This window comes from Aquarana catesbeiana, linkage group LG11, assembly GCF_042186555.1.
Source record: "Aquarana catesbeiana isolate 2022-GZ linkage group LG11, ASM4218655v1, whole genome shotgun sequence".
In the NCBI taxonomy this organism is placed as follows: Eukaryota; Metazoa; Chordata; class Amphibia; order Anura; family Ranidae; genus Aquarana; species Aquarana catesbeiana.
The window spans coordinates 45,000,944-45,017,255 of NC_133334.1; the positions used below are offsets into that span (position 1 = coordinate 45,000,944).

At 44.8% G+C, this 16,312-nt stretch overlaps 1 protein-coding gene across 1 annotated transcript in view; it reads left to right on the top strand.

Annotated features, from left to right (window-relative positions):
• The window catches only part of LTO1 (LTO1 maturation factor of ABCE1), a 43,234-nt gene extending 27,367 nt beyond the window's left edge, over positions 1 to 15,867 (top strand). Inside the window, exons 3-5 of the mRNA XM_073604248.1 lie at positions 7,223 to 7,293; positions 10,541 to 10,658; positions 14,105 to 15,867. Coding sequence (XP_073460349.1) covers positions 7,223 to 7,293; positions 10,541 to 10,658; positions 14,105 to 14,173 — 258 coding nt within the window. The 3' untranslated portion in view covers positions 14,174 to 15,867. The remainder of the gene's footprint in view (positions 1 to 7,222; positions 7,294 to 10,540; positions 10,659 to 14,104) is intronic.
• The last annotated feature ends 445 nt before the right edge of the window (positions 15,868 to 16,312 follow it).

The following is a 16,312-nucleotide window of genomic DNA, read 5'->3' on the forward strand; positions in this document are numbered from 1 at the left end:
TCTCCCATGCCTGAATTTTACCTATAGGTAAGCCTATAAAAGGACTTACCTATAGGTTCTGCTGGGCTCAAAATTTCAAATCCTGAGCTACTAGCCAGGCCTTAAAAGTTACTCGCCATCAGTTGCCCCGCCCAACCCCAACCCCTACCCCCCACCGCCCCTAATATCACCCCTTAACACTCCCTCGTAAGTTATCTCATGAAATGACTGTTAAATGTTTTATGTAGAATTAAGTTACAAAAATAAATATTAACAACAACATATCAGTGCCCATCAGTGCAGCCTCACCAGTGCCCATCAACGCAGCCTCACCAGTGCCCATCAACGCAGCCTCACCAGTGCCCATCAATGCAGCCTCATGGAAGCTGATTCTCCTCCCAGCGATCAGAGCGGAAGAGGCAAGCCGGCTAGATCACACAGAGCGGGGATCTCCTTCTATGACACAGCTTGGCTCTGAAACCGCAGACGGTGTTCAACAATTTCCCGCCTCCGGGACCGGCTGCTATCATAAATGTCACACTACTTAAATTTCCCGGGATTGGACCAGTGTGCTGTCTATCATATGAGCCGGTCCAGGAGGATTTGGCCGGCTCTTCTCTTTCTCTCCTCTACCTTTCCCTGGCCGATCGCTGGGAGGAGAATCGGCTCCCATTCAACCCCGCCTGCGACCACCCATCCCCCCTGATGTGGCTCCATACTCGGCCTCAGCTCATTTCCACTTGCCAAATGCGAGCAGGCGAGTGGAAATTTTGAGGGCTAGGTACTGTAAATATCTCCTAAACGTGCACCATTTAGGAGATATTTACTGTACATGCAGTCAGGGACGTCACCGGCGCATGCGCTGTGAAGGAACGGCTTACCCATGCTGTAAACGGCAGCTCCCACGCATGAGCAGGAGTGACGTCATCGCGGCTTCGAGCCACTCACAGAGCTGGAGTCCGCGAGCCCGGAAGGAAGACTGGGTAAAGATGGAAGCGCCTTCAGTGGTGACAGCGTCCTGCTGGAAGGCTTTGTTTTCAGGCAAGTTTCACATAATGTGCTAGTATGCGATGCATACTAGCACATTAAGGCATTGCCTTTCAGGTAAAAAAAAAAAAAAAAAAAACACCCAGTCGTTTATTACAGCTTTAAACGTTTGCTGTACCTTTTTAATACAGCTGTCCTTTAATGAACCCCCCCACCACCACCACTCGAGGTCAGCCTACCTGGTTGAATACTTACCATCCTCCATGTTCCAGCAATTGTCATTGTACACTGCACAGCAGTTCAAAGGAAAAATTCCTGGCTAAGCCCTTCCTGGCCCTGTTCATTCTTAGGGCCTGTGTTGACTGGTTTTGCTCACTTCAAGTGGGCTTTGCATTCCCATACAACAAGTGTCAAACGTAAGGCCTGCAGGGTGAATCTGACCCACCAAGCCATTTCATGAGGCCCTCACACCCAGGGCTTTTTTTCAGCCATATTGTGGCAGAACTCCGTTTCGCTACCTCTGGCTCTCGCCCTCCGCTCCCTGCTCAGCACTGTCACTAATAAACACCGAAGCCTTCTGTGTTTAAAAGTACAGCTTTCTTCTCGGCGGCTTGCAGTTCTCACAGATCCCTGATGGCCCTGCATGCACTCACAGCAAGGCACTCCAGGGCCTTCTACACTGCCGGGACGTACTAGAGCTAGCCAGCCAGGTGATATGCAGGGAAGCTTTTGGGGTGGGGGAGAAATGAAAGCTGTGGAGGGAAATGTTCAGAGGTGGGGGATGGAGGAGAGTGGTGCAGAGGTCGGAGCCAAGGAGGAGGGGTAAAAGTGAGATGTGGACAGCCTGTGAAAGAGAGCTGAACCCTGCACACTGTGCATAGCACACCCTTAAACCCTGTACTTTGTATGTAGTGCACTCCTCAAGCCTGCACAGTGCATCCCTGAACTCTGCACTATGTACATAGCGCACTCCTGAACTCTGCAACATGTACACCGCATACTCCTTAACCCTGCACTCTGTACTTAGCGCACTCCTAAACCCTGCACCCTGTATGTAGCGCACTACTAAACCCCGGACTATTTATGGCCTTTTGAAGGCAACCATAATGTTGATACATCCCACAATTAAATTGAGTTTGACACCCCCTGATATGCAAGTTTACAGGCAAGCCAAACATGCTTGAAGCAGGTCAAATGCAGGTCAGATGTAAGGATTAGCGAATCTGCCCTGGTTCTGTTCACCAAGGGTTCGGCGAATTCTGTTTAAAAGCTTGGGCATTCTGATCCTAGAGGTGAATCCTATTGAAGTCTATGGGAGTTAAATCTTGTTAGTAAGTTCTGGCCATTTTTACGACTAATAGGTAAGCTCTAGTCAAAAGAAGGCATGGAAAGCTGGGCACTGCCATGGAGGACATGTAACAATTCTAGAAAACATTTTTTTTTTTTTAAACCATACAGCATAAGAGAGTCTTTTCATGCCGCTTTGAAGGGCGGCATTGAAAATACACAAATTCTTTGAAGGTCAACTATACCTTTTGCACCATGTTACACCCATATTTATGGCTTAATATGTAGCATGGTGCAAATGCCCCCTCCACCCTCAAGAGATCTGTGAATGAATGAACTACAAGTCCTGTCTGCCACTGCAGCAGATGGACTTCTAGTTCTCAATAGAACACAAGTGCGGTGATCGCCACATTTAAAGTCCATTGACACATCCTCCAGCTCTCCAAAAGAAAGGCTTGGTACAGACAGGGAGCTGGAGGAAGAGTATGCAGGAGCAATATATTGCACTTGCGGTCCACTGGTTGTGGGTGCAATGCTTAGTGGGCACCTGTGGAAAAAAAATCATAAATGCAAGCTATTTTCCTGAAAATATATGTGCGCTTTTTTTAAGGTGGACTTCGCTTTGAACCCTTTCACAGCCAGAGCCGGTGTTCTGCTGAATAATGCAGATCGTAGGATAATGCCTCCAATGATCTGTGCATGTGCAGTACCGATCAGCTGGTGTGACGTCAACACTGCGCATGTGCAGATTGTCGGAGGCATTATCCAAAGATCAGCAAAGTGCGATCTGCAGTAATCAACAGAACACCGGCACGTTGATGAGGATCTCCCGCTTCGCTCTGGTCACACACACTCCCCGTGCAGCATTGTTGGACTCCCCGGTTAGATGTCAGTGCTGTGTATATCTTCTCCTCCATTCATTTTATGTCACACTTCTCCTCGTGTTACCAACTGCAGATGAGCCGCCACTTCTCCTCTCCCACGCTGCGGGCTGTCACTCGGGTGTACCAGTAACAACAGGATGCTGACAGACACCATATGCCACCAATAGTAGACGTTGGTTTTCTGTTGATTACTGCAGATCGCGCTTTGTCGGATAATGCCTCCAATAAACTGTGCATGCGCAGGGTTGACGTCACGCCAGCTGATCCGCAGATCAGCTGAAGTGACGTTATGTACTACGCAGATCGTCGGAGGCATTATCCAATGATATACAGTATTCGACAGAACACCGGTCTTGCCTTTTTCTGTACACGTTTAAAAAGATAAGTTAAAACCCCTAACCATTATATATTTTCTGAAAGCAAAGACCCTGGAGTAAAAATGGTAGTAGTTCCAATTTTTTAACATGCTACATGATTTTTGTGCAGCGGTTTATCAAGTGCAAAATTTCAGTTAGAAAATACATTAAAATTTTATTTTTCGGCACAAAAATGCATTATATAACCCAACTTGTGGTAACATATACAGTGCAAAACTTCAGTCTTTATATGTAGATACCTACCACGTCGTGCTTTAAATTTGCATGCGTCCGCAAAACAACGAACTTTGGTGCACTATATTTTTTAAAGGTAACGCTTTCAAAGACCCCACAGTTCATCAGTTTAGTGTAATACCCGTACACACGGTCGGACTTTGTTCGGACATTCCGACAACAAAATCCATGGATTTTTTCCGACGGATGTTGGCTCAAACTTGTCTTGCATACACACGGTCACACAAAGTTGTCGGAAAATCCGATCATTCTAAACGCGGTGACGTAAAACACGTACGTCGGGACTATAAACGGGGCAGTGGCCAATAGCTTTCATCTCTTTATTTATTCTGAGCATGCGTGGCACTTTGTCCGTCGGATTTGTGTACACACGATCGGAATTTCCGACAACCGATTTTTTTTGTCGGAAGATTTTATCTCCTGCTCTCAAACTTTGTGTGTCGGAAAATCCGATGGAAAATGTCCGATGGAGCCCACACACGGTCGGAATTTCCGACAACACGCTCCGATCGGACATTTTCCATCGGAAAATCCGACCGTGTGTACGGGGCATTAAAGTGGTAGTAAAGTCATGATGTTGATTTCTACCTATAGGTCAGCCTATATTGAAGCTTACCTATAGGTACACTAAAATAGCTCCTAAACGTGCACCGTTTAGGAGATATTTACTTTATCAGCAGCCGGTGAAGTCACCGGCGCATGCGCAGTGGGCTCTGTGGACCACTGTGCTGTCCATTCAGAACTCTGTTTCGGGGCCATGAATCCGGCATGCATGTGCAGAAGTGATGTAATCGCGGCTCGCCCATTCATATGGCCGAAGCCCACAAACCTAGAAGGAAGACAAGGTGACGATGGAAGTGGCGGGACCCATGACAGCCTGGCGCTGGAGGGCTTTGTTTTCAGGTAAGTCTGTCACGGTGTGCTTGTATGCGATGCATACTAGCACATTATGACTTAAACTGCCCAGAGGTCCAATTTTTATTTATTTTATTTTTTTGGTGAGGTTTACCACGACTTTAAAGGCTCTTTTTTATTTTTCTTAAACTAACAAACATGTTATACTTACCTGGTCTGTGCAATGGTATTGCACAGAGTGGCCACTTACGTCCTTTTCTGGAGTCCTATGTCGGCAATCTCCGCTCCTCCTCTTCTGCAAGTGCCCCCTCAGCATGCTGTATGCTAAGGGGGCACTCGTGCAGGCCAGCTCCTGAGCTGGACTGTGTGCGTCGATAGACACTCCTCCCTGCCCCCTGCTTCAGTGGTTCCCATTGCTCCCAGCAAGTCCTGTAAGGAGATAAAGAGGGAGCAGCACTGCCGCAGATGGGCACAGCGGTGGAGCAAGATAGGTAAGTATTTGGGGGGGGGGGAGCCAATAGTGGCACACTTTTTAGAGAGAGCAGAGCGTGCATTAAGGTTAAAGTAATGTCTTGTCTGTAGAACCACTTTAACTGTGAATATTGGCCCTAGAATAATTGCTCGCATTCCAGTGTGCGTGGCGATATGTCACTTTTTTTTGCAATCGATGTTTTCGTACGTGGCGTCCCTGACAGATGTTCGTGTGTGAGTACAGAAAAGGACGAAATGGTCTAAAAAGTGTTTGCGTAAGTTCTTGGGTGTAATTTCATTTGTTGACTTTTTATTTTTTCACTAAAACTTTATATTACATAGGGGACAGAAAGTCATTTAGACCCCTGATGTCCCACCAGCCTTCCACTGAAGCTAATAAAGTGCAGATCACTGCCACCACCTTTTTATGGATGCACTTGCACACAGGTTTTGAAGGAACTTGACAGGTTGGTTGTTCCAAACATCTTGGAGAAGTAACCACAGATCTTCTGTGGACATAGGCTGCCTCAGATCCTTCTGTCTCTTCATGTAATCCCCAGAAAGACTTGATGATGTTCAGATCGGGACTCTGTGGGGGCCAAACCATTATTTCCAGGACTCCTTGTTCTTCTTTACACTGAAGATAGTTCTTAATGACATGTATACATGGTTGTATGTTTTTGGGGTCATTGTCCTGTTGCAGAATAAATTTGGGGCCAATCCCACATCTCCCTGATGGTAAGGCATGATGGATAACTATCTGCCTGACAGGCAGCAGCATTTGCACAGTACTGTATGCACCAGGCTTTTTTTTTTGCTGACATTTTCATGAAATATTAATATATGAATTCTATAACTGCATAGTTGTAGTGATACATTTACAGTTTTTTGGTATATGATTATGCATGTAATGATACTCCTTGTGAGAGATGTACCTTTACCCCAGGCTTAGGAGCATTGCATGTTTTATACACACATCAGTAAATTAAAAGTTATAGGGAGTATACTGTATGTTATTTTTAATTTTGTATGTATGCAATATGTTTGGTGAATCAATCAGTAGACCGGCCTTCAAATTTTCTACTCGCGGAGTGGAAAATTAGGGCTGGCGAGTGTGAGCTGCCTGGGAGCGGGGGAGCCAGCACTGCCAGCAGGTGGGGTTGAATGGGAGCTCTTCTCCCAGTGATTGCCCAGAGGAAGAGAGAGCTGTTGGGATCATTAGAGCGCGGAACATCACTGTAGCAGATTTAATTTCAGTTGCTGTGTGTTCCCCACGCTCGCCTTCGCATACAGCCCCACCCCCTGGTCTGGGTAATTTGATAGACAGAACACCCGTCCAATCCCGAGACGTGTAACGTATATCAAATTCCCTGGGCCAGGAGGTGGGGCTGTTTGTGACGATGAGCGTGGGGAACGCACAGCAACTGCAATGAAAGCTGCTACAGTGATGTTCCTCGGCGCTCTGATGATCTGGCCGGCAATCCTCTTCCTCTCCTCTCTTCCCCCGCACAGGTAGGCTGCATTGTTGGGCACAGGTGAAGCAGCATTGATGGACATAGGTAGGCTGCATTGATGGGCACAGGTGAAGCAGCATTGATGGACACAGGTAGGCTGCATTGATGGGCACAGGTAGGCTGCATTGTTGGGCGCAGGTAGGCTGCATTGTTGGGCGCAGGTAGGCTGTATTGTTGGGCGCAGGTAGGCTGTATTGTTGGGCGCAGGTAGGCTGTATTGTTGGGCGCAGGTAGGCTGTATTGTTGGGCGCAGGTAGGCTGTATTGTTGGGCGCAGGTAGGCTGTATTGTTGGGCACAGGTAGGCTGCATTGTTGGGCACAGGTAGGCTGCCTTGTTGGGCACAGGTAGGCTGCATTGTTGGGCGCAGGTGAGGCTGCACTGATGGGCACTGATAAAGGTGCTGTTAATATTTATTTTTATAACAATAAAACCTTTAAGTGTCATTTCATGGGATAATTTATGAGGGCATGTTTAGGGGTGTGTTTAGGGGCGTGTTTAGGGGTTGGGTGGGGCAACTGGTGGCGAGTAACCCTTGAGGCCTGGCTAGTAGCTTTTTGAGCCCTGCAGTAGACTTTATAATAATGTGCCTTTTCAGTAATGTTTTTTCGTTTTGTTTTGTCCCCCCTCCCGCAGTTGGGCTGTTATCTGGGATTTGCCTCTACATGGAGACACCTTCTTACCCCGGGCTCAGATGATAAGCAAAGGTTTGTCTTTTTTTTTTTTGGCAATTTATATACCATGTAGTTACAATATATGTGCAATCAATAAGAACCTCATTCAGATATAAAATTTAAAAAAAAACCCTTTCCACCCAGCCCCAGCATTCTTTTAACAGGGTCATTTATGCCCGGGGGGGTGGATAGGACCTCACAAATGCCTGCCCACTTTAATTGGTCGTCACAGTGATCACATGTCGGCTCCTGAGCAAAAGACCAGAAGCTGTCTTTGACAGTGTGGTCACTGTGCTGGTAGCCAATGGATGCACATGTGCAGCGTGTGGGCGTTAAAGACCATCCTCTTTGTCCCCGCACATAGGGGCACAAGCGGTTAATGAAACCCTGTATTTATTTATACATCCTCAAAGAGACCTTTTTACCAGGACACTCATTTCAACAACAATCTTCCCATAAGATTATATGTGTGTTTATTGTATGTTATGCATGTTATTTATCTGTAAAAGCCTCCCTTGTGTGGACATTCAAAAGCCCTGAAACTGCTGCTGGGTGTCGCCATCTTAGATGTCAGCAGGATCAGAGCTGTCTCGCTCTACACTGCAGTATTCTCTTTTACGTCTCCATTAGCAGCTACAAAAAGACTTATGAAGGGGAGGGGTGAAGGAGCTGGGCCAGCACATATAGTCATTAGAAACTCCTAGAAGAGGGGAGAGCTATGATGTGCGCAGAAGGAGGGGGCTGTGCTAGGGATTTGACTAGTCAATTTTTCTAGCAAGTACTAAGGCACGCTGCAAGTGAATAAAAAAAAAACTGAGTAACACTGCAAATAAGCATTTGAAATGCTTGATCTTTTTTTTTTTTTTTTTTTTTTTTTTTTACCTGCAGTTTTTAAGTTGGAGACCATGTCTTTTTAAATGTATTTTTTTTAATTTCAAGCAATGTAAGAACTTGAATTTTACTTATTAACCTCTTGCAGTCCCCGTACTGCAAACTGGGGATGGGAGAAACAGCACAAGAAGCATGATAATAGAAGGAGAGCACTAAATGATAGAGAAATGTGCTTATCATCAATCTGCTGCCTCTCCTGTCACTGCCAATTCACACATTAAGGGAACAGACAAAACCTAAGTGTTACTTAAAGTGGACATTCACCCATCTGATACAATAGGCATAATTTTAATTCTTCCCCTATCCCCAATGTCAAACGTAAAGAAAGATTCATTTTTTACTTTTTTAAATTGGCTCTGTCCTCTAGGTGCCAATCCCACCTAGGCCAGAATGAATATGGACAAGTAAAAGCCTCTGGAGTACCCTATAAAGTCCAAATGAGTCCGAAATAATATGGAGTAGGTAGTGGATCCGAATACTCAGGACTGCCATCGAAGGAGACCAAAAGCCAAATTCCAGCAAGCTGAGAGAGAAACAAGGAGAGGGGCGCCTCTGAGTGTAGAAATTAAAACACTTTAATAGTAAAACAATAGCAACTCACATGGGAGAAGGTAAAGAAGAGCACATCTGTAGGCTGAGAAGTCCAGGAGCAAGATGGATGAGCAAATCACAGTTGTTCCACTTATCACTGATGTAGTGGAAGATATGGCAGGCACATCAGATATCCCAGGAAGGTGGGGTGATGAGCTGTCAAAGCCTTGGCTGTCAACACTGCAGGTCCTGGAGTCCTCGCTGGGAACCGCTATAGATGGAAGATGGCCGAGCAGTGAAACGTCCAAAGTGAGACTTGAAGTGCATGGGGCAGCGTGGCACAGGGCGATGATGTCACAATCATGCAATGCATTTCTGTGCGTACGCACTGCGTGTGTAGTGGCAGCTGCGCTCCTTTGTCAGGCATGTTTGACAAAAAAGAGCGCGGCTGCCACTACAGGAAAGGCTTTGACAGCTCACCGCCCCCGCCTTCCTGGGATATCTGATGTGCCAGCCATATCTCCCACTACACCAGTGATAAGTGGAACAACCGTAATTTGGTCATCCATCTTGCTCCTGGACTTCTCAGCCTACAGATATGCTCTTCTTTACCTTCTCCCATGTGAGTTGCTATTGTTTTACTATTAAAATGTTTTAATTTCTACTGTCAGAGGCGTCCCTCTCCTTGTTTCTCTCTAGGCCAGAATGAAGTCTTCTGTGCTCTTGTGCCATAAAGCCTCCATTCATGTGGCTGGAGGTGGATGAACCTGGCAGCATGTCATCAAATTGCTTGGCTGCTTGTTTAAAAAAATAAAAGGCACCTGAAGACAAAGATGACGGAGTGGGACTCTGGCAGCAGCGCAGTGGATCTCAGCAGGACAGTGCTGGATCCACTGGGCAGGTGAGTATATGAAAGACAGCTGCATGGCAGGTAAATACCCCATACACACGATCAGAAATTCCGTCAGAAAAAACTTGGATGTTTTTTCTGACGGAATTCCGCTCAAGCTTGGCTTGCATACACACGGTCACATAAAAGTTCTCTGAACTTTCGACCGTCAAGAACGCGGTAACGTATAACACTACGACGAGCCGAGAAAATGAAGTTCAATGCTTCCGAGCATGCGTTGAATTGTTTACGAGCATGCGTAATTTTTTTGGGTGTCCGAATTGTATACAGACAAACGCATTTTCAGATAGGAACTTTTTCCGACCGAAAAATAGAGAACCTGCTCTCAATCTTTTGCTGGCTGTAATTCTGCCAGCAAAAGTCCGATGGAGCATAACACACGGTCTGAATTTCTGACCAAAAGTTCTCATCGGGCTTTTGCTGGTGGAATTTCCGTTCGTGTGTACGGGGCATAAGGGGGGAGGCAGACTGAAGCTTATCTTTAACTTCAGCAGTCACTTTTGTATCCTGAGTTTCTTATTTAGGCCTCGTTCACATGGGCACTGTGGCCCCTATAGCGCTTGAACAGGCCATTTTTTGCAGCAGGTCTAGACTCCAGTTGCTGCATGCAGGCAGCCTTTTGAAGTCTATTAGGACACAGCATTGTACGGGCCTCAGCGCCTCTGTGAATGAGGCCTTCTGTAGATCAACCATGAGAGTCTGCAACAGTTGGAAATGTGGGTGAAACCAAGACCCAGCTAAGTGAAGAATCATAGAAGTAAGGAAAGAAGCTGCATTATATTTGATAAAACGAACAATTCACAAGTACAGTACAATAAAAAAAAATATATAAAAGGTTTACTTGGGCTTATTCTGAGGAGGTTTAAGTGGGTGAAATCATTCAGATTTAGCACTGGGAAGGATGTATATTGGGTGATTCTTCATACAATGTGAATATTTGTTTTACAGCAAGAAGATTAAAACGCTGGACTCTCTAATCAAGATGATCCAGAGCTTTCCCTGTGATGACCCAGCAAGTGAAAAACTCCAAGAAGACATGGCAAAGATCCGGGGAAAGGTGAAGCAGGTCAGTATGGCGATGTAGCAATTTTTGTAGCTCTTGAGGACATTATGCCACTTCTCTGCTGTTTTATGAACAATGTCACCGTGGTGGTATATCATAGATGTGGATTTAGCCTGCCACAGTTTCTTGCAGAGATGGGCTCAAATAAAATGGGTTGTTCATTATACTTCGCCTAGTATAACAACTCCTGATCTCCATGTGCAACTGTGGCCAGGTTATAGACAGAAATATATTACCGTAAATTATTAGCAAACAGTAAATTGGTTTGAAAATAAGCCCTCGCTGACCTCTGTAGCTGCAGGCACTGTGGAGCAATTAATCTTTAAAGTTAACAGGAGAAGCATTGAAGTGGCTTTCTATGCCAGCTAAAATTCCCCTGCTCTCCCGCCAAGTAGAGACCCAACTGCCCTCTATCCTCCAGTGTAAACACAGAGCAGGATCTCTGGGAAGAGATGCTGAATTGCTGAAAGATTGGAAGTGATTCTGCTATGAACTTTGAAGATGAATTCCTCCACAGTTCCAGCAGCTGCAATTGTCAGTGAGGACTTGTTATTTACTACTATATGTAAGTATTAAATGCCAGACCAAGCTATGTAACGTGGGGGCAGAGAGTAGCTTGTTGAGCCATGTGTCGACTTTCAGGAAGTTTAACTTGCACCTTTTCTTGAAGAATTATCTCGCTGTACCACATAACAAGACAATGGGGGTTATTTACAAAAGGCAAATCCACTTTGCACTACAAGTGAACTTGGAAGTGCAGTCGCTGTAAATCTGAGGGGTGGATCTGAAATGAGGGGAAGCTCTGCTGATTTTATTATCCAATCATGTGCAAGCTAAAATGCTGTTTTTTTATTCTCCTTGCATGTCCCCCTCGGATGTACAGTGACTGCACTTCCAAGTGCACTTTCAAGTGTACTTTGCACTTGTAGTTTGCACTTGTAGTGCAAAGTGGATTTGCCTTTAGTAAATAACTGCTAGTTTTCTACATGAGAACCTTTTTGTAAACGTGTCATGTAGACGAATAAGCAATACCTTTTCAAAATGTGTCCAGAATCCCCCCCAAGCCTATCCTCCCCATCTAGAGCAGTGGTTTCCAACCTTTCGGACCTCACGGACCAGTTTTTAATCCTGCAGACCACTAACATGAATTTTACATGCCTTATACACACAATGCTCCAGCTCTCTGCCCCACTTGGATCACACTGGTGCCTTATACACACAATGCTTCGGCTCTCTGCCTCCCTGCACTCTGCATCGCACTGTTGGCTTACACAGACTTATCATTGGATCTCACCTCCTTATCCAGCCATGTGCTCGAGCTCCGTGCTCCCTCCCACAGTGTGATCAGCGTTGCCATTGAAAGTCCCCTCCTTCCTCACCTCCTGCTCTCCACACTACTCCCGGCGCCCCCCTCTGAATTCATAGGAACAGGGTTTACAGATGAAGTATCAAGCATCAATCAATGACTGTCATTCACTGGAAACAACACTGGGTGGTATACATCCACCACAATGCTGATTTGCAGCAGAACCCCTGGGGACCACCAAACTTTTCTCGTGGTCCACAGACCACTGGTTGGCGACTGTTGGTCTAGAGCATGTCCCGTTTTTTTTGTCTTTTACTTCGTCCCTGTAGTGAGAAGCATCTTTAATACACCCTGTGGCATCATCACCAGGCTTGTAAATTTCTTGCAGGGGCAGCTGCTGGGATACTGGTTCTTATTGACTTAGTCACAGCCAAGCACTGCATCTCCCAAAAGCAATTTCCCTACACACAGTGTGGGCGAGTTCTTGGGATTGATGGCAGCGCCATTTTCTTGCTGGGGAAGGAAATCCCTGTGTGCTTGTGGAGTGTGACAGGTGTAATTCTGAAGTTCAGCTGGTTGGTCAGCAATGCTGGTTGGGATTTGATTGCATCAGCGGCTCAAACAGAAAATTAGGCACTCAATGGACTTCTGGCAGATGGACAAATTTTTTTTCTAAAATTGCAGAATAGGTAAAGCAATAACATGTACTGCAGAGATTATTAAAAAAAAAATTCAGTTCACTCTAACATAGACTTAGGGGTCTTTTTATAGAGCATTTTCTTTGCAAATGTCTCAAGCATTTGTAAAGCTGCAAAAAAAATAACCCTAATCATTTTCCTGATGCATATATGATAGTCCTCTCCATCTGGTGGCCATAGTGCTGTATGTTCCTGAAATACCTCAACCAGGAAAATACTGCAATATGCCTACTAGATGGAGCTGATAATCAGGGAAATAAGCATATTAACCAACCGGCTCACGCCAATATACGTCGGCAGAAGGGCAGGTACAGGCAGATTACCGTACCTGTACTTTGCCCTTTAAGAAGCGGTTTGCGGGGGCACGCGTGCCGCGACCTCCCTGAGTGTGATCATGGGTCCCGTGGACCCGATGTCCGCGGGGATACCCGCGATTGTCTCACGGAGAGGAAGAACGGGGAAATGCTTATGTAAACGAGCATCTCCCCGTTCTACCTAGTGAAAGTACACTGATCACCGCTCCCTGTAATCGGGAGCGGTGATCAGTGTCGTGTCACACATAGCCACGCCCTCCCACAGTTAGAATCACTCCCTAGGACACACTTGACCCCTTCACTGCCCCCTAGGGGTTAACCCCTTCACTGCCAGTCAAATTTACACAGTAATCAATGCATTTTTAATTGCACTGATTGCTGTATAAATGTGAATGGTCCCATAATTGCGCCAAAAGTGTCCAATGTGTTCGCCATAATGTCGCAGTCACATTAAAAATTGCTGATCGCTGCCAATACTAGTAAAAAAAAAAAAAATTATTAAGAAAAAATGCCATAAAACTATCCCCTATTTTGTAGACTCTATAGCTTTTGCGCAAACCAATCAATAAACGCTTATTGCAATTTTTTTTTTTCCCCCAAAAATATGTAGATAAATACGTATCGGCCTAAACTGAGGAAAAAAAATGTTTTTTTATATATTTTTGGGGGATATTTATTTATAGCAAAAAGTAAAAAAAATGCGTTTTTTTTTTTTTTCTTTCAAAATTGTCGCTATAAAAATAAAAACCGCAGAGGTGTGATCAAATACCACCAAAAGAAAGCTCTATTTGTGGGGAAAAAAGGACGTCAATTTTGTTTGGGAGCCACGTCGCACGACCGCGCAATTGTCAGTTAAAGCGACACAGTGCCGAATTGCAAAAAGCGCTCTGGTCTTTGGGCAGCCAAATGGTCCCGGGGCTTAAGGTGGATAAGCAAATTATGGGGGTTATTCATAAGTATTTGTGATGGCTGTGCGATTGCCTGAGACATTCGCACTTCCCATTTGTTAGAAATAGACCCCTTAAACTTTCATAAGCAAAAAGTCTTGCCTTTTGTCTTGTTAAATAGAACTGCATGTCTGCAAGGTTTTATCGCATGACAGTAATTTTATCTTCTTCAATATTTTTACAGGTTTGCTCCATGTTGAACATACAGCCGGATTTTAAAATAAATTTTGAAGGCTCTGGACTGTCCTTCTGATATGGCAGCTGTCTGCTGTGAACTGTCTTGCAGTGCCTTGTGGAAAGAAGGGCTGGTCAGGGATGTTCTGAAGCCGTGTGATTATAAATGAGGCTGTGTGATATTATCGGAGAAGTACCAAGAACAGAAGATGGGTTAAGATCAGAAGAGTTGAAAGTGATACTTTAGGGCAGTGTCATCTAGAACCATCCTTAAATCCCTGGATGGAATGTGAAGGTGAACTAAGACACACACATACACATACATACATATACATACACACACATACATACATATACATACACACACATACACATACATATACATACACATACATACACACACACACATACATATATACACACATGCACACACACATACATGCGCACACACACATACATGCGCACACACACATACATGCGCACACACATACATGCGCACACACATACATGCGCACACACATACATGCACACACACATACATGCACACACACACACACACACACATACACAAACACATACACATACTGCACTTATCTCCAGGGTTGCCGTGCTGTGATCACTCCTGCAGCCCGTCCATCAGTCTGGGGATTGAAATCTCTGCTCTTCTCCCTCTTCTCCGTGCAGCACTTCTGGGACAGACCAGAGCAATTATGATTGGTCAGCACCATCACAGTGAATAGATCTGGTCCATCCCAGAAGCTCTGCACTGAGAAGAGGGAGAAGAGCAGGAATTTCAAATGACCTGACCCACCCGCTGCACCAGCTGCAGTGGTGCTGACAGCAAAGCAACCCTGGAGGTAAATACAGCGAGGACTGAAGGGGAGGGTGTACAGTGTTCACTTTTACATTTTTTTTTTCTATAAAGGTGAACCTTTCAATTAAAAAAAAAAACTGTATTGTATTTTGAGTTGTTATAAGCAAAATGTGTTTATGATATAATTTTACCAGCTTGCAGATCAATATACAGACTTGTAACAGAGAAGGGAGCAGTAAAATACTGTCATTGTGCAGTATAATTAAGCTGGAAGTAGAGTCTCCTCGTGTAATTAGCAAACGTGGTTGGCCCCCCCCCCATGTTTATCTACTGTATATCTAAAAACTGCAAAAGGAAATGGGTTTCGGTAAACCATTAATGTTATTTGCAAAATCCTAAATGATATATGGTACAGGGCAGAGACTGTGAGCCAGGTCTTCTCGTCCAACATCACTACCTGATCTCACAAATGCGCTTCTGGAAGAATGGTCAAACATTCCCATAGACACACTCCTAAACCTTGTGGACAGCCTTCCCAGAAGAGTTGAAGCTGTTATAGCTGCGAAGGGTGGGCCAACTCAATATTGGACCCTACGGAGTTCATGTGTGTGTAAAAGCAGGTGTCCCAATACTTTTGACGCGTGTAGTATTATTTACTTGTATTCTCCCCTTGTTAACTTGGCATAATACTTTTAAGACACTCAAAACTGTAACAAAGGGGCTGTTAGGTTTACGTGGAAGAAAACAAATAACTTTGTTGATTGTTTCACCCTTCTCTGGCAGCCTTGACAGCTAGCAGTTCTGAGCTCAGACAGGAAATGGGTCAGCCTTCATGGGGGTGTCACAGCCTGAAACTCAATAGATATTTCTGCTCTGACGGGGAGAGAGCACCAGTGATTAAAAGCATACATACTTCTCCCTTAAAGGTAACTCTGCTGTATTAAAACAACTTAAAGTGATTGTAAAGTCTCGTGTTTGTTATTTTTATTGAAAAAAAAAAAATCATGTTACACTTGCCCAGCAAGCAGCCCAGATCCTCCTCTTCTCGGGTCCCTCTTTGGCTCTCCTGGCCCCTAAACTGTGAACTGTGGAACCAAATATACCGCGCTGTCAAAAACATATGCAAGCAGCCAGCACAGCACTGTAAAAATATAGCAATAAGAAAGGTAAAAAATGTGCAGCGCTACAAAACGGACAAATGTCAAAAGATGACAAATATAAAAATGCCAATAATATTGAGAGTTGCGGTGATCAAAAAGTGAGAAATAGACATGTGAAGATGTTATTAATAACAAAAATAATTATTAAAAAATGTAGTGACATATACTCCATGATGAATAGTGTCCATATGTAATAATGAGGGACCACGAAGAGGTCCTAATAAATCCCAAAGTATGTGATCCA